This window comes from Esox lucius, chromosome 7 (assembly GCF_011004845.1).
Source record: "Esox lucius isolate fEsoLuc1 chromosome 7, fEsoLuc1.pri, whole genome shotgun sequence".
Lineage (NCBI taxonomy): Eukaryota > Metazoa > Chordata > Actinopteri > Esociformes > Esocidae > Esox > Esox lucius.
This window is the reverse complement of record NC_047575.1, coordinates 10,564,353-10,587,668: the sequence shown is the minus strand read 5'-3', so window position 1 is coordinate 10,587,668 and position 23,316 is coordinate 10,564,353. Positions and strand designations below refer to the sequence as shown.

The window sequence follows — 23,316 nt, the reverse complement described above, 5'->3', positions numbered from 1 at the left end:
AGTTAATTCCAGGGAAAGACTTTCCTCACGCAACTGCATACCTCTGTTGCCAGTCTTTACTTACTGCTGGGTTTCCTGTGGTGAGGCAATAAGACAGAGGCTTTAATTAAAAACAAACTTCATTGTGAACATCTGTTCTACTCTGACACTTTCACAACAAGGGCCAAATTACGTCTTACAAATGTGTTGTTCACTATTGATCACGAGTACCACATTTCAATTCCAGCTGAGTGCAAAACCACTGATGATGACGCCAAATCAGATTAATTGCTGGTCACGACAACCTTTGCTCAGGTCAGCAGGGGAACAGATTTTTTTTTTAATGGAATTACTTCCATCTAATATAAAGTGACAGACAGCAGTTACAGGGCATTCATGTAATTAGTGTTTTCAAACACACCAAATATATTCCTGAAATGTATATGTAAACGTGTATGTAGCATATGATTCCCTCTATGACTCAAAACTGTATTTAAACATAAGCGAATTGAGGAAGTACATTTTTCATTTGCCATTTTTTTGCCATACTTATTCATGTTTAAGCAGTTAAAATGAACTGTTTTTTAAATGCCCATTTTGGGGTGCTTTTATTTTGAAGGTTGTAGAATGTATAGTTTGAGAATTTCATCCCGGAAGTTCCGTCCTTACAAATTAAATGTTTACATCTACGATCTTGACACAAATAGTTTTTCATGATGGCGTGTCCTTTTTTAACAGATCCAATTGACATCGGCGCACAAATTGTAAGAAAAACCATACGATCTAAGCGTTTGTTCAAAGATAGACAAAATCCTCTAAGTTTTTCTGAAGAATACATTCATGAGCGATATCACTTCTCGTCTCATACTATAGTATACCTCGCGGATCTCTTGACACCGACATTGAGCAACGATACACTCCGTAGCTGTGCACTCACAGTAATGCAAACACTTTGCATTGGTTTACATTTTTTCGCGTGTGGAGAATTTATACATACAGTCGGTGACGCTGAAAACTTGAGCAAATCCACTGTTTGCAGAGCTATACGGAGAGTTTACGTCGCGCTAGCGAAAATTCTGGCTAGTTTCGTTAAGTTCCCAGGTCATTCTTCTCTACAAGAAATTAAAGACCGTTTTTATAGAATAGCAGGTGATGTATTGTTTTTTTTAGTAAAGAATTGCACGGTAGGCCAATGCTTTTGGTACCAATTGTAAACCGTTAACACCTGTGATTCCAGGGCTACCTAATGTTATTGGTGCGTTGGACTGCACACACATTCCAATCAAAGCGCCTTCAGGCCCAGAGGCACCTGCTTATACAAATCAGAGGTCATTTCACAGCATAAATGTGCAGGTATAACATGAAAATACGATAATTCTACTGATTGTTAATGTGCCACAAACGGATTAATGAATCCCAGAGCAAATCTGACATTTCATTTTTTAGATGGTTTGTGATTCGCAATGTCTAATCACAAACATTGACGCAAAGTGGCCTGGATCTGTGAATGACTTCCACATACTCAGAGAGAGTCCGCTGTACCGTCAGTTTCAGCAAGGTGACATGAACATCACACAACCTCAATACCAATATCAATGTACCACTGGTTCCAATATCAGCTTGTGTCTCTTACCTGCCCTACTTTCAGGTCGTTTCAATGGCTGTCTTGTGGCTGACAATGAATACCCCTGTCTTCCGTTCATGATGACACCATACCTGAATCCTAAACCAGGCGCAGAGAGCTGCTTCAATGAGGCACTGTACGAGACAAGAGCATGCATTAAGACAACATTCACCATGTTAAGGGCTCGATTTGGTTGTTTGAAGGGTCTCCGGGTGTCGCCAGACAGAGCGTGTGACATCATAGTGGCGTGCGCGGTCCTGCATAACATCGCCATGATTCGCAAGGAGGCCCCACCCTGCATCAACTGGATGCCCAGCAATAAGCCTGAGCCGCTTCACTGTGATCATCAAAAGGGAACCGCACTCAGGGATGTCATCGCTGCTCAGCTCTTTGCATCTTCTATGTCATGCAGCCAAGTGTTATGACGTGAGATCATATTTTTAACCCCAAGATCAAAGCGAGTAAGTGTTGACTCGCCCAAGTAACTGACCCAAAGCAACTACAGACTAAAGTGATATGCTCTTCAGAGATCAGTTAATGGTATATGAATAATCTGTTCACATATGTTTTGTTGAAAAAAGAACATTTATTCAAAAGGTGAAACTGAAAGATTAGAATATCTGTATAAAAGCATGATTCACTTCCATTCCTTATGGTTCATGACTGAGAAGAGAAACACAGATGAGCATAAGTTATGAACAATTCCTATTAAAATTGGTTAAATTAGAAACACGAGAACTGGATTTTAAAGTGATGTGGAAGTTTAGAGGTTAAGTCCAACAGGTATCCATTTTCTTTTTCCAATACTGGATTTTGAATAAATGTTTCCAATATTGGATTTTAAATCAACTTTAAGTTCATTGTTTATTGACATTTTTACAATTCTAAAAACAAAAATACTGCCAGTGCTGACATCCTGTAAGCATTAAGATAGATAGGGGAACTTACATTTAGTTGTTTCTCAAGTAATTTCATCTCCAAGGACATCTTTTGCATCTTTAATTTCCTGTAATCTATCTCCTGTTGCAAGTATTTCATATACAATTCCTTTACATTAACACTTGAGGGCTTTCTTGATTTGTCCTCCTGAAAAGCATTGTGATTCAATGTTTTACACAATTTCAGTAGTGGCCATTTCACTTATTTTATCAACACATTATGTATGTAAAGCTATCAGACCTTAATAATATCATCATCATCATCATCTCACCTGTCTGTCCCGTGTTTGGGAAGTGGATGGTACTGCCTCGGGTATGGTCTCATTTATGCTTGGATCCTACGGAGGAGTCATGTTGAGTCATTTGTCGTTAAAAATAGACTGTGGTATTATTAGCCCATTAACATAATTATTTCCACTCACATTAAGAAATTCCACTTGATAAAAATGCTCGTAGTGGAAAAAAACTCAAACCATGCTACGCCCTACCTCATGTATAGAGGATCCTGACGTCATTTCTTCAGCATTGTCAATGTATATAACCGGTACCTGAAGAAGAGAGCATACTTAGTCTAACAAATAAAGTACCATAGCCTTCAGGAAAAAATGTCATCCAAAGATTTTTATTACTCACATTATTTAAAGACACTTCGGACCCCGATTCTGCAGCCGCCTCCTCTGATGTCATATGATTTGCTAGCACTGGAAATGCATTTTGCTTTAGTTAAAATCACAGTGAGGTCCAAGCCAGATCTAATAACAATGCTGCAGATTATCCCAATGGGCCAGACTTGCCTCTCACAAAGTTTGAGTGGGAGAGTGTTGAATCGAGCTCTGTGGAGGAGGTTTCTCCTGTGATACTGTCTATGGTGGAACAGAATTTTTGGGTCTCATCCATCAGTTCATCTGCAGCAGAAAAGCAAGGCTGCAATGGGCCTTCCCTGGACTTTCGCCTCTCCGCTTTTTTGGCTGGAATTGAATATCACATTGTAAATGGTCATCTTTGAAAAAACTTCACACTGGAGTTAGGTTCATTGATTGCATCTCTCACCTGTTTGCACCATGTTCTTATATTTCACTTTGACCTGCTGCCAACTTCGCTTAACTCCAGATGGATTAACCCTGTTATAAGAATGAGTGTAACGTCTTTTCAATACATCTAAAACAGGGTCAGAATGGTTTACTTATTCCATGAGTGTGTGCAACTTCACCGTTTGACTTGAAAGCTGCATATGGTAACTACAAAAAACACCTATCGCAATTCTGCAAAGAATATCCACAGATGAGGTGAATGGGAAAACCAAGTTGGAAAGATTTAGTTGCTAACGTTAGCTGTTCGAAGATGCCAGACAGCTAAGTGGAGTATTGTGTACTGTTCTTGCCATTAGGCGCTACAAACCTAGCTATGGTGTATAGTGTTGACGAAAGGTAGTTAGTTCGCTAATAGTTCTAGAGATCAACCAATGCACCACCACTAATATATATTGCATGAGTAACAACATTAGCTGGGCTAGCTACAGTACTAGCTAACTTACAACACACTACTGTCTATACTGCAGGATAGACTAACACGTTAGACTGCATTTCAATATGGCAGGTAGCTAGCTACTTACGCGTTGACTGAATCGGCAATTTTCTGCCATGCTTCTTGTCTAGCTTTACCAGCAGCAGCTGTATTATTTTTGAGTGTAAAAATATGTTTAAGGTCCTCAAACCGTTGAAGTATAACTTGCTGCTCAGCAGCACTGAAAAAGGCCGCCCTTTCACCTCTTTCCATTTTTTAAATCACGTGGTGTGGTGGTTGTCATGGAGACTTGACATCCTCCTGGATCAGTTGCTTGGTTCTTCTTTTTGACTTTCATTGTATATGAAAATTAGAGAACATTTTAGTTAAGGCACACAGGAACATTGGGATGTATTTTTGACCTTGTTCACTGAGGTAGGGTACGAGATATCACCACAGGGAACATAAGTGTGAAGCCTACCCATGAAAACAATGTTATATACAAACAAGGTTATATCCCAAAGTTCCCTTTCAGTTGGTCACTTCAGTGCCACAATGAGGACAGCACACACTAAGCTGGAGAAGACTGACGTGTGACCAAGGCAACATGGCAAAAAATAGGGGCCATAAGAACAGTCCTCAACGGGTCATGCTTCCAGGTTATCCACCCCTCAATCAGAAAGCATTAAAGGCCAGTGACAGGAAAATAAATGCAGGAGAACCACATGCAAAACTGTGAGGAAATGACCACACGGCCACCACACAAATGTAAGCCACCGAAAATGCATAAGGGGCCACCACCCTCCTGTTGGAGTGCACACACACCCCAGGATGCAAAACCTGACCCCTGCTACCGTAAGTCAGAGATTGTCACCACAACCCAGAAAGTCAGACATCGTTTGGAAAGCGCAGGGCCGGAAACACCAAATCTGGGCCAGGCAACTTGGAGGCACAACTGGGCAGGGGCTGCTGGTCAGCAGATACAAAAGGAGTTGCAGAAGGAATGGAGGATCATGGCATCATAGGCACTAAAGCCAGACAGATCGCAGTACAACATTGGAGTCATCTACTGCGAACGTGCTGGAGGGACAGCCTTAAAGCGTGCAGAAGACTCATGCGCCAAAAACAACACTGTACAAGACAAAACCAACAGGCTATGTCTGGCTGTGAAAATCTTGAACGGGACCCCACACAGTGAGCCGAGGACGACCAGACGTTCCTACAACAACTTCCACATGGCATGCCTAGCTGGCTGCCCAATATGAATGATGGGAAAAGCATAGCCTCACCCCAAAACCCTTGCAAGAAAGCATGCAGATTTGCAACTGAACTGCAGTTCGCAGGAATGCCCCAGACCTGGCACCAGGTGGCAAAGGCCTGCCCCTCATACTCCTAAAGGGACTTCACAGAGGGAGCCCTAGCAGCCCAAACAGTCGCAGTGACATTCAGGGGGAGGACTCTGTACCAGAGATAAGTGTACTTAGGGGAAGACTCTCAGAACACAGGCAGCCAACTGTTGGGTTAGGGACCGGTTTGGGCTTTCCGGTTACCATGAGCACAGACCATGACCAGGTGTTACGTGAGAGTAACGGCCAAATTGGGGGCAGAAACATTTATCCCACAGGACCGGAGATGCCTAAAATATGGGATTCAAACAGGCACTAGGGATTTGTTCAAGGAAACCCACTGAGATAAACAGCATGCAGTGACCGGAGGTGTCGATTGATCCAAACCCATGTGTTCTAACATTAACAGAGCGGGGGAGGACCACCATGTCTGTTGACTCAAGCCTCCTTTATCCGCTCATCAGTCAGACGAGACACGCTGGCCCAACAGGGAGCATTGGAACTGCTGAAGGGTTAGAAAAATAATAGGACAGTACTGAGGGAGTCACCAACATATCCACTGGCCAAATTGGGGCTCTGCTCAGGGGCAGACAGCAGCTGGAGAGGCCATTATGTCCAACTCTCTGGGCCATGTGTACACATGTGCTGACTCCTGCTCCACTCGTTCCTCCAGACGAGTGTGGTCATGTTAGCCAACACAAAGCTAAAGAATACGTGGGGGAAATGGACCTGTCCAACCAAACACTGTTTGGAACAGTCAGGGACAAGGAGACTCCGACCGAGACAAGCAAAACCAGCGCTATACCGAAAACAATGACCACCTCCATTTTCCCAGAGCTGAAACCCCACAGGAAAGTGATGACGTTAGAGGAAGCCACTGTTAATGTGAACGAGCAGAAGCCATTTAACTGGACAGGCTCCACGAACCACACCGTCAAACAACTACGACAGCAGTGTGTTGCAGCATGCAAGCAGAAGAAAGGGAGCAAACACACTGAGCTGAACAGCTGTGGTGGGGACGTTTCTGAGAATACCTGGACTTTGATATTCCAGTTATGAACAAAGCATGTAATCGTGGTTCTGTTGGGGTGCAAGACTTATAGATTGTAGTCAGCTAATTTAATGTCACCAGCAAGGCCGCTGCTCATTTAATGTGTCAGTCATTACTTTAAGCCACAAGTAGCCACTCACACCACAAAGGATCAAATGAACTTTAAACTATATTCAAGAACGCACAAAAAAAATTCAGGCCAACCTGAGATTTAGAAGCCTTTAGCCTGTTTTGGAATGTAACAATCAAGTGAATTGAATGCACCTCAGGCACATACCAACCAGTGCCTATGCAGATAGGCAGACAGACTACTGATCTGCCTTGTATACTTAGGTAGAGACTGTCAGAAGGTTGCTACTCATTGGATTTCAATTAAAGCACAAATATTCAGAGAAAGTAGCAAACAACATAGCTGGTGTTGCATTTTTCCCACCAAGCACTTTTTCCCATTGTCACGTGAGCTGGGATGTCCCTCTCTGGGCCACGCCCTTTGTGGGGCACGGTCAGTATATATAGTGGATCATCCCCATTCCTATCAGAAAATATAACAAGTTGCATGTCTCTGTAGAAGACTCTAAGGGGCGATGCATATTGACCTTGCCTTGCATTGGGCTAAGGGATCTGCAAATCATACCATGGTGCTGCAGAAAAGCAAGGTCATATAGAGCTGACGGTGGATAGGTAACTTCCAAGAGTCCTTCTTGAAATAAAAAAAGCCTCTGTTGCTAGGCTGATGTGGACTACTGATTATCCATATTTTGTTAGCAGACAACGCCTATGCATGGCAAATCAATCATTTATCTAATTAATGAGATTGCAACACCCTACTGGGACATGCAGGTTTAAACAGTTCTCTCTTAACAGTATTTGAAGCAAAGAGTAGAATAGCAAGAACAGAAGCAAGGCTTGGCTCCTAAAATCCTGGATTACTTCAACACTACCCTGAGCTCCAACCTTTCCAACTTAGACAACCTCTGACTGCAGTTGATTGCAGCAGTAAAAAACTAGCATGATAACTTTATTGTTCATAGTTTGTCAGCTATTACCCAAAGAGTATTTGTCAATGACTTGGAAGTATGTGAATGCATCCAACTGGTATTTATGATTCCCCAACTGCTAATTTCAAGCCCTTTCATGACTTAATCATCCTATACAGGCCAGGGCAAGTTGAAAGTGCACTTGCCTGGTTAATAAGTGTAAAACAAAGCACAGACAGAATATTGATTACAATTACATTTAATCTGATGTCTTTGAATATCTGTTGTTCTCTGTTGCTGTCCTCATGCAATGGGAGTGAACTCTGTGGGAGATATTTGGCCCTCTATCAGGGTGATTGTGGTTGGTTGGTGTCCCTCTGGTTGATGCTTGGCAACGTGGGTGGAGTGACTTCCTGCCTGTTGGGCCCTGTCCGGGCCCAACAGCCCCAAGGTTTATGTTGCTATATTAATGTGCCGGGGGAGTAGGATCAATCCTTTGTAAATATTCCTTGAGTTTACACTTGAGGACATGAGCCCTTGGACCACACCTCAGGACTACCTGACCCAAATGACTCAGATGTCTGTTACGCCCCACCTCCTAGGGTATGGCTCGTTTGGAGGTGGAGGGGTAACTGCCGGTGCCTGAACACTCACGGATGTGAACGTGATGAGTGCAGAGGGGAGCGTGGTGCCAACAAGATAGACATGACACCAAGCTGAAAACCTACCCTTACTGGGAATTTTACGACACAAAGTACATAGCACAACAAACAAACAACAACATGCCAAGGGTAGACAGCGGACAAGCATTACACAGGGAAAAACAGAGAAGGGCTGGGCGAATGGGGTCCAATCAAAGAAATAAGGAAAACCAAGGCCCTAAGCTTCTCTGCACCGCTGACCCTGCCTACACACTCTAACCCCTATCCAGCTGCTACAAACAAAAATACAAGGGTGATACCCACTCGCATCTAACCTAGGGTGTATAACAGAGGGTCATCTAACCTAGGGTGTATAACAGAGGGTCATCTAATCTAGGGTGTATAACAGAGGGTCATCTAACCTAGGATGTATAACAGAGGGTCATCTAACCTAGGGTGTATAACAGAGGGTCATCTAACCTAGGGTGTATAACAGAGGGTCATCTAACCTAGGGTGTATAACAGAGGGTCATCTAACCTAGGGTGTTTAACAGAGGGTCGTCTAACCTAGGGTGTATAACAGAGGGTCGTCTAATCTAGGGTGTATAACAGAGGGTCGTCTAATCTAGGGTGTATAACAGAGGGTCATCTAATCTAGGGTGTATAACAGAGGGTCATCTAACCTAGGGTGTATAACAGAGGGTCATCTAACCTAGGGTGTTTAACAGAGGGTCATCTAACCTAGGGTGTATAACAGAGGGTCATCTAACCTAGGGTGTATAACAGAGGGTCATCTAACCTAGGGTGTATAACAGAGGGTCATCTAACCTAGGGTGTTTAACAGAGGGTCATCTAACCTAGGGTGTATAACAGAGGGTCATCTAACCTAGGGTGTATAACAGAGGGTCATCTAACCTAGGGTGTATAACAGAGGGTCATCTATGGGCAAATATATACCCCAGGGTTTCTTACCTATTCCTTCTCCTTGGATAAAGGTAAGTGGATGAAAACAGCAAGAAGGGCAAGCAAGCAGACAAGACAACGGCAATGAACACAAACTCCGGAACAGCCCCCTCTCTCTCCTGGAAATACAATCTCTCATGCTGCCGCAACACAAGTCCCTCATATACTGCCAGGCTTGATTGAGAACTGGACTCCAGAGGACAGGCCATGCCCACCCTCATCATCAGCAACTCACCACACCTGCAAAAGACAGACAGACAAAGCACCCGGTCACAGACACAAAAACAACCCACACTCCGCAATGGAGATGTGGAGAAGCAATACAGCATACGTAACACTCCCACCCTTAAAAAGCAACCTCCAGGGTTAAGTAATGGTAGAGTAGCGGGACTGACTGCTATTAAACTTATGGGAGTAATACCAGACGGGATGATCAAGCCCTTCGTCATCTTCCTGAAGCAATACAGCCCCAGCCCCCACCATACTCCCGTCTACCTCAATCTTAAACGGCTTAGCAAAGTCTGGGGCGGCCAGAACCAGGGAACTGCAAAGCAATGCCTTAGAAGCCTCAAAAGCAGTCTGACATTCAGGGGATTAAATAAACGACACGGATGGGCTCAGCAGACCAGTTAGAGGGGCAACCACAGTTGAAAAATTCCTACAAAACCCACGATAGTATCCAGCCATTCCTAAAAACTTACCCAGCTCCCGCCTGGTGGTCGGCCGAGGAAAACAAGTGATCGCTTCAATCTTGGCAGCAATAGGATGCACTTCACCACCCCCCACCAGCTTCCCCAGATACGTTACCTTAGCTTTACTAAACTCACACTTGGCGAGGTTCAAGGTCAATGAAGCCTTCGCCAATCGATCGAACACGATTCTTAATGAACACACATGGTAAGACCAGGTGGTTGAGTACACCACCAAATCATCCAAGTAGGCTGTACAGTTAGGAACATCTGCCAGTACAATATTCACCAAGCGCTGGAAAGTAGCCGGTGCGTTACGCATTCCAAACGCCATAACCGAGTACTGTAGGAATCTATCTGGGGTGACAAAGGCAGATATTTCTGAAGCTCGAGGGGTCAGGGGCACTTGCCAATAACCTTTTAGCAAGTCTAACTTAGTGACAAACTTGTCAAAAGTCCTCCTGGTTGTGTGGCAGATCAAGGAGCTGACCATACCTGGCAATTTCGGTTGCCACTCCACTGACCCCTTCCCCTGATTGTCCATGTCCTTGTTCATCTGGTCATGCATCTGACTTGTGTTTTCTAGACTCTGGACACAGCCCACATGCATTTATTTATTATTACAATTTGTATTCTTAAAAGGTTCCCCCGGTACAGCCAGAAGAGGACTGGCTAACCCTGAGAGTCTGGTTCCTCTCTAGGAAGTTTTGCCCCTTTTAGGGAGTTTTTCCTAACCACTGGGCATCAACGCTGTTGTCGCTTGATCTTTGGGGTTTCAGGCTGGGTGTTTTGTAAAATCACTTTGTAACAACTGCTGATGTAAAAAGGGCTGTATAAAATACATTTGATTGATTGAATAATCAGCTATTGTCTCAGAAACAGTCCTATTGAGTATGTTGCCCATGCAGTGTGAAGTCTAATGGTAATTTATTTTCTGTGAAATACCTCTTACCATAATAACCTCCAGGTCTGAAGGAAGATTTATTGGAGGCTTAGTTCTCAGATTTGGCAAATATTGAAGCAAATACACACACAGTTACATTTGATTATAGGTTATCATTGAATAATCAATATTGAATGATTATTAAATTGACTGGAATATTATTGTATTATAAAGGCTATGTTAACAGTCATCACGGTTTTCGTTTGAAACATGTTAATCATCTGTTTGTCGCAATGTATTTGCAGTCAACTTCACTATGACGTTTCCGGCGTTCACAGACAGAAAACCCAACACCCGAGATCTTCCCGAGATCTTCTGTTTACAAAGTGACGCAAAATAGTACCCAAGAAATGCGTTTCAAGTGAAACCATAATAACAAGGGCTGTGGACAACAGCCGGAAACACTTTTTGGAAATCAAGACCTGACCGTAAAACATACTGAACGCAGCCCTTTCCACATTTGTGACGTGAGATACTCTGCCATTGGTTCTTTTTTGGCGACACATTTAAAATCCTGTTGTCTAGCTACTCGTTTTACGGATATTGTTTAAGCGTAAGTTATTAATCTAAAATGTTTACATTACAGTGTGTAGCAACTACAAGTAACATTATGTACTGCAATGCTTTTATGTCATGATGAGTAAAATAGCTAGCTACATGAAGTACTGAAGCTCATTAACGTTAAAATGTTTAGCAAAATGGCAAAGCTAATGCGTAGCTAAACCTAAACTAGCCAACATCATAACTTAGTTAACTACTCACTACAGTAGCTAGCTACTATAGCTAACCATAAACCCGAGATCTAGAGGTTTGACTGATACAACGCCTTTTATCTGCTCCAGCTATCATTTAAATATTTTGCTTACTGTGTCGTTTCACCATGTAGCCTTCCCACTGATGGATGGTTACATTCTATCGCTGCCTGGCCCTCACTCACCGGACTACCATGCCTCACCAATGTCAGATCTCGCTCACTGCTTTACGGGACTCGGCGCCTTTCACGCAGGGTAAAAAAATTAAATGCTCTTCAACCTATACGGGCCAAAAATATGTGATCAGTATGTTAAGTGTTGGTCCCATGTTTCATGTGATTAAATAAAAAAACATGTCTCATCTTTACCACCAAAATCTTGTTTCACTTGTGAAATCCTTAGATTAGGGAATCGATTTCAGTTGGTTGATTTCCTTCTATGAAATGCACCCTCATGTTTGCCCATTTCTCTAATCCGTTCCCTGAATTACTCAGTGACACCCCTCGCCGATGTCTGGATCTGTCCAACCTCAGCACAGGGAGTGTAGAAGAAACTACTGTACAGGGATCACCACACAAAGGTCAGCAAGGCATTCACGGAAAACCCATAAACGCACACACACAGCTTAACATTTATTCACAAACCTATGGGAAATCCCAAAAGAAAAGGCAGTGCTGACAATGGCCAAGCACAACTCCTAAGGTAGGGACCTTGGGAGGAACACCTTACCTTGGGTAGACGTTCAGAGTGTATTATCATCTATGCTTTTGTGTGCAGTACATATTTTTGTCAGTAAAACCGCTGGGGCTTTGCACTTCAAGTTAAGTTATTGCTCCATTTGAATTTCAGTTGCAAGTCCTTTTCAAAATGTTTGGGCATTTGATTGTCTTTGTGTTGGTTTTAGCTCATTGTGATGTATTGTTTTCCGTCCATCTTTACCATTTCATGCTTTTCTGGTACATAATTTCCAATTAACTTTCAGACAAGCCTACTTCTCCTGTGGACTTGGACTCTCCAGCTCCGAGGTACTGGTCATATTCACATTCTCTTTGAAGAGCACCATTAACTACAACCCTGGGTTTTACAGTTACGACAGACCTATACATGCTGTTAACATTTGTGGAGGGATGGCCCAGTGTTTTCTAACTGTACTGTGATGATGGAGGCAGTGAAAGGGTTAGTAGTCTGGGTAAGGCATCATTACAGTGGTCACTGGTTTCTCCAAAGGCATTAAACATTGCACATGAAGTATACCCTCTGATTTTCTTGAATTAATATACCTGGCCTATTTAAGGGTCTCATATAAACGGTTAATGGAAAGTCTGTTACTGCAAGAACAATTTGCTTTCTTTCTGGGGTCTTCCAGGCCATCAATGCCACGAGATAGAAACCTTGTTATCAAATAAATTCCCTAAACCGAAGCTACAATTTGTATTGGACATCTACATTCACCTAAAGGATTATTAGGAACACCTGTTCAATTTCTCATTAATGCAATTATCTAATCAACCAATCACATGGCAGTTGCTTCAATGCAAGCTGATAGAAGAGCAACTTTGACTGAAATAACCACTCGTTACAACCGAGGTATGCAGCAAAGCATTTGTGAAGCCACAACACGCACAACCTTGAGGCGGATGGGCTACAACAGCAGAAGACCCCACCGGGTACCACTCATCTCCACTACAAATAGGAAAAATAGGCTACAATTTGCACGAGCTCACCAAAATTGGACAGTTGAAGACTGGAAGAATGTTGCCTGGTCTGATGAGTCTCGATTTCTGTTGAGACATTCAGATGGTAGAGTCAGAATTTGGCATAAACAGAATGAGAACATGGATCCATCATGCCTTGTTACCACCATGCAGGCTGGTGGTGGTGGTGTAATGGTGTGGGGGATGTTTTCTTGGCACACTTTAGGCCCCTTAGTGCCAATTGGGCATCGTTTAAATGCCACGGCCTACCTGAGCATTGTTTCTGACCATGTCCATCCCTTTATGACCACCATGTACCCATCCTCTGATGGCTACTTCCAGCAGGATAATGCACCATGTCACAAAGCTCGAATCATTTCAAATTGGTTTCTTGAACATGACAATGAGTTCACAGTACTAAAATGGCCCTCACAGTCACCAGATCTCAACCCAATAGAGCATCTTTGGGATGTGGTGGAACGGGAGCTTCTTCCCCTGGATGTGCATCCCACAAATCTCCATCAACTGTAAGATGCTATCCTATCAATATGGGCCAACATTTCAGCACCTTGTTGAATCAATGCCACGTACAATTAAGGCAGTTCTGAAGGCGAAAGGGGGTCAAAAACAGTATTAGTATGGTGTTCCTAATAATCCTTTAGGTGAGTGTATGTCCAATTCTAGACAAAGGTTTATTTTTCCATATGGCTTTATTTCTTTTTTTGGAGTTGGTGAAGCTGGAACAGAAATGCTTTACATAACGTGCAGGTCGGGATGCGTGTGGTGGTACATAGTTGTGAAGATGCAGTCTATCCATGTGAGATGAAACCTCCAGTTCCCTTGTAGCTATGACCCTTTGACCCGAAGTTAATATTGGAAACGATTGTTGTTCTTGCGGATATCTCAGCGTCCTACTGGGGATTTAGGCTTTTCTTATCTGGCTTGCAGGGTCTGGAGAACTCTAACAGAGAGACGGTATTATAGAAATTGGATGTGTAAGCAGCTGTTGAGCAGAACATGCTTGCGTGTGCAAAGGAAAAGCTCAGGTGATTTCTGACATCTCCCATTGCAGTTGCCCTCCTGCATCATTCAGTAATGTTCTCCTTTGTTCCAGGAAAAGGCGCATGAAGACGTTCCGGTCCTTCCTGGTAAGGACCCTTCTATGGATGGACTCAACTATGTGTTTTTAATGGTAACCTGTTTGTGTTTCACATGGCGTCTTCTCTCTCTTAGCCAAAGCTGCTGTGCAGCAGTCCAGAGCCTCTCCCACGGGACCGTCCAGTCATTAACAAGGAAAATGTAAGGGGGTGTGTTTGGGTATTCAGGGTCAACGTGCATGCACATCATCCCATTTCTTCTACAGCATGATCCTTTATTGGTTGTTCAATAGGATTTTTGAATTTAAACGAAACATTTCATATTTGCCTATGGTAGAAGTGGTTGAACAGGCTCTTTTTGGAATCGCCCAAACATTTAGGAAACAAAGGTTGTCAAAGTGGACACCTCTTGCGTAATCCCAACCCTGCCGTGGAACATTGTCTGAATATCTGGAAAAGATATACTATTTAATGTCATGTTTATAACTTTATAGAAGTGCTATTTTATTTAACCTTTTGTCTGTAACCCAACTCCTTTTTCCTCCATTTTCACATTGTAGCTTAGAGCCCGTTTTACATAATGTGAGGAGATTGTGTTGTCTGCCATCAGCTGACACAGGGTATATGCCTAAATACAAGTGGCTGTCATTTCAATGATGTCAATAGAACTGACATATCAGACCACTGCAGTTCAGCTGGCTGCATTGAATTGAAGCCTGAACTTCCAGTTACTTCCACAAAGATGGACACTGGTACAATGTCTATATCTAAATATTTCTTTAAGGTTTACTATTGAAGATTGTAATACACATGTTGCATATTTATTAGCCAAAAATGACACCCATCCCGTATTCAATAGCATGCCGTGTCTCACCGAATGCTCAGCACAACACCTGTGAAGATTTTAAAAAGGTTCTATATTCATTCTATATTGGTTGATAATCGTTAAAAAATGATGTGGACATTTAAAATATTTGTAAATTATATAGAACTCAACTGTTTTTCTCACTTGATCCTTTCCTTTGATGCTTACATTCATGTTTCATGGGTCTGGTTTAAGCACTTGCATTTCCTAAAGGTTTTGGCTCTCAGGTCCAAAGTAATTGTATGACCACTACCAGTTGCAAATATTTAAACACTATTTTGTTCAAAATGTGATTGATGTTAAATGAAACAACCCGTGTTTTAATTCATTTATTGAATCCTTTAATTCTATATTATCTAAAGGCCCTCTAAAATCCTTTGGGTCAGTGGTGTCAAACCGGTTCCATGGAGGGCCAAGTGTCTGCTGGTTTTCGCTCTCACCTTGTACTTGGTTGATTAATTAGGACACTAACTGGTTGGTTTCTACCTTCACCTGGTTATTTAAGTCTGAACTGGGAATGAATTTATAGGAAGAACCAAAAACCTGCAGACACTTGGCCCTTCGTGGAACCGGTTTGACACCCCTGCTTTAGGTGGTAAGATCTCAGTCAGTGCCTGTGGTGACTTATTCAACTGGCCACTAGAGGACAGTATAGGATTGCTCAGTTTTCCCCATCCACGTAGCTTAAAACAGAGAACTGCATGTAGGACAGGCTTTTGACGACCTACCCAGTACCTTTTCACTGCCTCTCGCCTGAATTAGCAATGCTACTGTGCGTCTCTCTGTTTGCCCATATTTCTAGACTGCCCCAGGGCAGAGGGTGCAGCACAAGCCTGTGGGTTTGCAGCCCATCCTAGATGCTCAGCTCCAAGGCAGTCGGAAGCACAGCACCTTGGGGAGCCCCATCTACTGTGCATCTCCCTCCCTTACCCAGCTCTCCCCCAGTGATGCAGACGGGTTCATGGAAATCATGGAGCAGGAAGCTGATGAGGTGATTAGAATTCCATAGGCTGACCTCCAGTCTTCCCCTGTTGTGTTCATCTGTGAATGGTTCAAGTCAGTCACAGTGAGTTGATAGCCTGTTTTCAACGTAAAATCTGCCCCCTTTCTAACGGGTCCATCGTCTTTCCCCTACCAGGGTTCTATTGCCGTCGCCATGTCATGCAGCATGGCTCAGTTGCTCTCTGAACCCCTCATGAACCAGGAAGTGGATCTCTCTTCTGTAAGTGTCCTGTTCTGCCACCCCTGCCCACACATTCGCAGTGGCCCCGAAAGGCCTAACGCCACGTCCACCTTCACAGGTCTCAGCGTGTCGCAACGAGGGGCGCCGGCTCTTCCGCTCCCCCTCCATGCCGGAGCGGTTGGCGCGTCCGGTGAAGCGCTCCTGCGCCTCCCCCGCCCTGCCCAACACCAGGCCGCTGAAACGACACTGCACCGTCTCGGCCATCTCAGAGGAGCTCGGCCAGGGAGAGAGGGAGCAAGAGGCTGCGGTCGGCCACGAGAAGAGGGTGAGTAGGGGCCCGGGCATGTTAACGCACTGCTGAATGAGTGCTGTGAGCGTAGCCCAACTGGTTCTGTTCCTCGCACTGACAGCACCTGCATAAGAGAACCCACTCTCTGTGTGATGTGGAACAGCATCTGGGAGGGGACGGGGTGAACGCCGACCTCATCGGAGACTTCAGCAAGGTAGCGTATCAAGACTAGAACCACTAAACCTCTGTTGAACAGTTCCACAATCACAATGACCTACTCCTGGCAATTGAAACGGATGCTTGTGTTGTAGGTGCATGCCTTACCCACTGTGACAGGAAGACACCAAGGATTGAAGTACATCACAGTCGATACAGTAAGTCAGGGCTATTGAACTCTATTATTAGCAGGAACACATTAAAAACTAGTTGTAGGGAAACCTGTATAAATTTTTTTAATTTAAAGCTGCTGAAGTATGTTTTAAAAACTCATTCAGTGTAGTAACTTCAATCTTACATTTTTGGAACCCATTCTTATACCACAGATGACCTCTATGAAATGAATGACTTTCTGTCTCTTACAAATCTGCACATCTTTAGTGTTTATTTGAACATCGGTAACATTATCAGGTATTTTCCTGCATATAAAACTCGCACCACCACTCCGTGTCGACATGGTAAAACATAATTATGCACTCATACGCTAAATAGCCTACCAGCGATATACTGCAGCCAATATGACCGTAGGAGGAAACCTTTTTCACATTGGCAGTGTTGCCAGGTCGATAGGTTTCCCCCACAATTTGGCTATTTTTAATGGGCTTGGGTGGGTTGATTTACAGATAGGGTTGGATAGAAGATATAGCGTTTGGATTTCACGGTTTACTGTAAATGATCTGGCAACCTTGCATACAGGACCTTACCTGTCACAGAGATGAGTAACGTCAGAAAAACAAGTGGAACCTAGTTTCTTTTACAGCCAAGCATGTCAAAATATTTCAATAAAACATAGTAACTGCATCTAATCCTCATAACATTTGTTAAAGTTTCACATGACTACCTGTAGAATCACAGATTCTTTTCAATAGAGTTCACGAGACAGACAAATGTGAAAAGATGATTTGGTTTAGGGTGTGTAGGCTACTGTCCCCAACAACATTTTATATGCCATATACAGTGTAAAAATATACAATTAACATATTTAAATCACTAACAATATAAATATATGTACGTGAAGACGCTGGATGAGCGCAAGCAGCACAGCCAAGTAGCTTACAGCTGAAGGAAGTCGAGAGAGGGAGATAAATGATGTGGTGTCAAGGCAAGGATGGAGGAAAGAACAACGCAACAGTAATATATAGGCCAACAGCTCTAATGCGTTTTTAATGAACAAGATGCATCCCATCTTGTTAATAACAATGAAAATAGACAACAATAATGTTGACTGTGATTAATTATAAAGCTTGATGAGTTATTTCTAGATCTTTTAATAAACTTAGTTTTCATGATCAATGGCTAAATGTTTTGGGGTGGCTCAGACATAATGAAGAGGGAATGATATGCTCTGTATACTAGAAGCATTGTGGAGCCAATGTGTTTGAGGGCTTGGGAAAATAGCCAAGCAGAACTATAGGCTGGATGCACTTAATTCCAATAAAGTATCTACTAGCCCTGGACAGACAGAACAAAAAAGACACATCAGCGTAAAATCCTACAAATGCAAAAAAGAAAAAATCTAATATGTAATGAATAGATATATTGCTTGTTTTTTGGTTGCTTTCAGGAAGGACATTGTGGCGTACATTAGCTGCTCAACTGGACATGGGCAACAGGGCAGATTTAACACTGTAATAGTTTTCTAGTGTGTATTCAGGTATTATATGAAGTATATCACAGAGTCTATCTAGATATTATATGAAGTATATCACAGAGTCTATCCAGATATTATATGAAGTCTATCACAGAGTCTATCTAGATATTATATGAAGTCTATCACAGAGTCTATCTAGATATTATATGAAGTCTATCACAGAGTCTATCTAGATATTATATGAAGTCTATCACAGAGTCTATCTAGATATTATATGAAGTCTATCACCGAGGGGGATCCATATATTATATAAAGTATATCACAGTGTGTCCAGGTGTTATATAAAGTATATTACAGAGTGTATCCAGATATTATAGAAAGTATATCACCGAGGGGTATCCAGATACTTTATATAATATATGGATCCCCCTCTGTGATATATTATATGAAGTATATCACAGTGTGTGTCCAGATATTATATAAAGTATATCACAGAGTGTATCCAGATATTATACAGCTCCGGAAAAAATTATGAGACCAATGTACCTTTTTCCTTCCTTTCCAAAAAAAAAAAGTTTTTGAGTGAGGAACAGAAGGGTTAAAATTAAGAGACCACTGCAAATTGAACGTTTCTGTTCCTTACACAAAACCTTCCTTTTCAGCGCGGGGTAGCGGGGTTTGAGGTACCACCTTTGCCTAATTTTCAGCCAGGAAAAACCCTGCCTATGCTTTGCACATCTGAGTGGACTCGCATCACTTGTTCTGTTTTAGAGTCTTTTATTTTGTCTTGTCTTTGTGACATCATAGGTAACCTTTTTATGGATGGCAATTTTTTTGTATTTCCTCATTTGATTATTTTCCTTTACCTTTTTTTTTTTTTTATCTGCAAAGGAAACCATTCATGTTTGACATTTCTCATTTCAGTAACTTTTGTGAGAACCTTACCCCCTCAAATCAGATATGGGGAGATGTCATCATGTCGGAGCGTTGTCATTTTAGCTCAAATCCGACAAGGAACCAACTGAATAGCTATGCTATTGAATCATGTCAATAACTGTTTTGTCCCTTGGGTGCAGTAATTTCACGTGATTAAGGATCTCTCTTTTGGCGGTGATAAGCAACTAGGCCTATTGCTATTGTTTGCGTACACTGTTGACTTTCTACAGCAATGAAAGTTATGATGACCAACAAACGTCTTTCATCACAATACAAATGTTTATATCCTACTTTAATTTTAGCTGAGTTTTCAAGCCAACCTTTGACCAAATTAAGATTATGATAGCTATAACTTGAGTGTATTGTGTTGTTTAACTGTTGATTGACAGCACCTAATGTGTGGAACGACAGGAAAATGAATTGTCCCGGGGTTTTTTATGTTCAAAACGTATATAATAAAAAGGCAATTAAATATTTATAAACATGTGGGCCACCTGTTAAATAGCCCAGGAGTAAATGGAATGAGTAGTGATGCTTCTATTATTCATTTATTAATTATTATACATTTTTATATTATATTTACATTTGCAGGAACAAACGTATGTCTAAAATACAACTTTTTCTCCTTTTCCCAGATGAGTGCTTTACTGGAAGGGAAGTTCAGCTGCTTGGTTGAGTCTTTTGTCGTAGTGGACTGCCGGTACCCATACGAGTATCAGGGAGGACACATTAAGGTGGGAGCTTGACCAAAACATTCCCTGGACAGCCTTAACGTTATTTGGCTGTCAGGGTGGACTTCTGGTCTGAGTTGATGTTTTCCTGGTGTTCGCCTGCAGGGGGCTCTGAACCTGCCCAACACAGACGAGGCGGTGGATCACCTGCTGTCCCAGAGGCTAAAAGCCCACTCTGCTGATAAAAGACTCTTGCTGGTGCTGCACTGTGAATTCTCCTCCGAAAGAGCACCCAGAACGTGAGACGTGCAGTTGTGTTTCTCTCTCTCTCTTTGTCTGTGTGTGTCTCTGTGTGTGTGTGAAAAAATCTGCCTGTAATCAGCTTCTGACCAGAAATGAGGTATTCCTGCTTCTAGTGAATTTTGAGATTAATCCCCATCTCACGGGAGAGTCTGTGTCACTCTGCAGGTGTCGCCTCCTGCGCAGTGTTGACCGCAGCCTAAATGAGTACCCGGCCCTGTACTACCCGGAGCTGTACATCCTGAAAGGAGGCTACAGGGACTTCTATCACTCTCACCAGGTAGAGCCCTGAAAACACAACAGGCCTCCAGGCCACTGGACTAAGCTCATGTCCCAGGCCGGCGATCTTTTCATCCAGCTCCTCGAATTGGGTGTGGCGGATGGGGGTCGGAGAACCCGTGGGGAGGGCAGGTGTGGGGACGTGGTGGTACTAACCCCGGGCTGTCTGTCTGTCTCTGTGTGTCAGGAGCACTGCGAGCCGCGCTCGTACTGCCCCATGCACCACGAGGACCACCGCGACGAGCTGCTGAGGTGTCGCACCCATAGCCGCGCCTCCGCCGAGGAGCGCCGCCGACGCCACCACGTCCAGACGCTCGTTCGACTCCATCTCTGAGCCAGGAGGAGAACGGCCGAGACGGGGAGGGCGGAGAGTTTAACAGTGCCAACGCCGTATGAGACGAATTGACGCAATCGCGAGTTGCCCCTTTGTTTGCTAGTTTCCCGAATACAACGGTTTTCCCACACTGCCATGGAGACGATGCAAAGCGGTGAGGTTCAGTGCTGCCTGGCTTTCATCTTGTTTGGATGGCCGCAAATTTTAATAAACACTGTCCACTTATTTATTACCGCCTGCCAGCTAGACAGGATGTGTAATCCACTAATCCCAGTGTTGTCTTTTAATTACGCTAGCGACCACAGGTTAATGGCTTTAATTTTTCTGCTTTTCAAATTGCTTTAATGTCATTTCCACAACAGGGAAGGAAAAAACGTCTGGTGTTATTTCCTGTGTCAATCATGGATGTATGTTTTTTTTCTTTTGTCATTGGGATTTGGAATCATGAATTAATTTTAGCTTTTGTGAACACCACTGTTTGTTTGTTTTTTTTTAAACCGGAGTGACTGGCCTTGGTGTCGATATTGTGTTTTAGAGAACTGAAAGTGGTGATATGTTTTAATTATGTCAGGGACCTACATGTTATTTACTGCATTAACTATGACATTTATTATAATAATAATAATAATAAAAGGTCATATTTGAATTAGTGTCATATGCTCTGTGGATAATTGAACACAAACATGATGGTGACAGTCTTGAGTGGTATTTTGTTGTGTGAATATCCTTAATCTATCCATGCTTGTGCTGCAGGTGTTTCTAATTTGCAGCTCCCCCAACACAGCTGGGTTAACTCAACCCCCTTCTGTGTTAAAAGGCCCCCTCCTTCCTTGCGTAGCAGCTGTAATTGCGGAACAACTGTGGGATTTCACAGGCCCTGTAAAGTGTTATCTGGCTATGCTGAAAGCAGATAGGGTGGGAATAGTCACGGTTCAGCCTTCAGAGCTTTCCCGGGGGAAAGGAAGTGCTGCTGGCTGTTGCCGTGGAGGGCCTTTTGGCAGCCGGTGGGTTTTATGGGTATTTAATGCCACCTATGGGGCAAACGACAAAGTCAGATCCCTGACTGCAGCCAAAAGTCACTAGCAGAAACAGCCCAGAGTCCCAGGCACGGCAGATGGGGCTTGTTGAGCGGAGAGATGAGGACAGTAGTGGAGAAAACAGTGAATTAAGAAATGGCTTGAGTGGCCTTTGTGGTCACAGCCGCTGGGGAACGTGTATTGCTGCAGCTGTAGGTTCGATACCAGCCTGTAGCTATTTCAGCACACTGTTCTGTCACTACAGCTTGAAATACCTAAAAGAAGACACAAATCATAAATTGGGGATGTTTTTTTCCATGTTCTAGAAGTAGTCTCAAACTCCAGTTTTGGAAATCCACAATAAAATCATATTGCGGCAACTATGACAGTCTTATAAAGCTTTATGGTGTAGTGTAATGTTTGAAATGTTTATATATGTATATGGGCTGGATTCCACTGATCTTAAACCCTGCTCCTTAAAGCCAAGCGGTCCAGACTGGCACAGTAACAGGAAGGAACGTGAAAATCCTCCATTCCATATGTTGCATTAATAGAGTGGTGATGATAGAAAGATTAGTTCTTGTCCGTCAGCGCAGTTTGCAGGAAGCCTATGTGCAGTAGCCTAAATGTTAACAGTGAGGAAATCCATTGTAGTGGTTGATTGCAATATGCAGGTTTTTGTAGTCTAGTTATTTTTGGCATGGTCAAATGAAAGTTCAGTAGAGAAGGCCATCATGACCTCCCGTATGTAAGGCTTCTGCCAAGATATCCACCCCTTTATGACATAGTGGGTCACTGTTGGCACTGCTGAGATTATTCTGTATGTCCTCAGGCTGGTAGCCAAACCACATCTGACTAGAAAAATAAATAAAAAAGTTTCTAGATCAAATCACTGAACCAGCAAGGTGAAATAACTATCATCCTGTGCCTGAGCAAGGAAGTTAACCTTCATTTCTACCCAGGTCACCTAAGGTGTTAAAAATAAGGATTTGTGGTAAAGTATGTGTTTGAGGTGTGAGAATCATGTTCTACTGTAAGTTTATGACTGTGTAGTGCAAGGCTTAATAGCGCACCGGTTCTCAAATATTCACCTATATCGTTTTTTGTGACCTGAAATTTAAATGCAACCATATCGTTTTGCCTAGAAGAACTAAGGAATATAGCTACAATACATTTAGTTGTCCACCAAAATGACCGTGTACGTCTGAATTTTTCATAACAATGTCGTTCCAGAAGTCTATGAGCAAGACAGTTACCCGAATTGCTCCCAGGCTGTAAATAAGAAAATGTTCTTAGCATACTTACCTTGTAGAAGTAAAACAAAATGTGTGGTAGTTGTAATCATACATGACATGCATGCAGAACTCAAACCTCAAGAACATTGGACACACGCTGACAGAGGCGCGCAGCATCACTGTGCATCCTTGTAGGTTATGCAC

The 23,316-nt window shown here is 42.9% G+C and overlaps 3 protein-coding genes across 4 annotated transcripts; 2 read left to right on the top strand and 1 right to left on the bottom strand.

Annotated features, from left to right (window-relative positions):
• The first annotated feature begins 641 nt into the window (after window positions 1-641).
• Window positions 642-2,452, top strand: LOC106024347 (putative nuclease HARBI1). 2 transcript variants are annotated; one of them, XM_013134355.4, is made up of 4 exons: window positions 642-1,128; window positions 1,217-1,332; window positions 1,426-1,537; window positions 1,628-2,452. In XM_013134355.4, exons 1-4 carry the CDS (start codon window positions 693-695, stop codon window positions 2,026-2,028), a joined length of 1,065 nt encoding a protein of 354 aa, XP_012989809.1. In that variant the 5' UTR covers window positions 642-692; the 3' UTR covers window positions 2,029-2,452. The 2 variants fall into 2 exon arrangements, with proteins under 2 accessions (XP_012989809.1, XP_019903998.1); XM_020048439.2 differs by lacking the exons at window positions 642-1,128; window positions 1,217-1,332 and having other exon boundaries at window positions 1,342-1,537.
• On the bottom strand, window positions 2,186-11,590 carry LOC109615974. Its single transcript, XM_020048440.2, has 9 exons — window positions 11,521-11,590; window positions 9,032-9,262; window positions 3,592-3,662; window positions 3,336-3,509; window positions 3,175-3,242; window positions 3,030-3,089; window positions 2,814-2,879; window positions 2,552-2,689; window positions 2,186-2,266 (listed from the first exon to the last, which is right to left on the bottom strand). Exons 2-9 carry the CDS (start codon window positions 9,244-9,246, stop codon window positions 2,261-2,263), a joined length of 798 nt encoding a protein of 265 aa, XP_019903999.2. The 5' UTR covers window positions 9,247-9,262; window positions 11,521-11,590; the 3' UTR covers window positions 2,186-2,260.
• Window positions 11,050-21,507, top strand: LOC105010884 (M-phase inducer phosphatase 1-A). The gene is made up of 15 exons (XM_010870546.3): window positions 11,050-11,207; window positions 11,541-11,661; window positions 11,901-11,986; window positions 12,389-12,431; window positions 14,215-14,248; window positions 14,334-14,399; window positions 15,865-16,053; window positions 16,201-16,284; window positions 16,364-16,570; window positions 16,656-16,748; window positions 16,846-16,908; window positions 19,913-20,011; window positions 20,114-20,247; window positions 20,417-20,528; window positions 20,715-21,507. Exons 2-15 carry the CDS (start codon window positions 11,552-11,554, stop codon window positions 20,859-20,861), a joined length of 1,467 nt encoding a protein of 488 aa, XP_010868848.1. The 5' UTR covers window positions 11,050-11,207; window positions 11,541-11,551; the 3' UTR covers window positions 20,862-21,507.
• The last annotated feature ends 1,809 nt before the right edge of the window (window positions 21,508-23,316 follow it).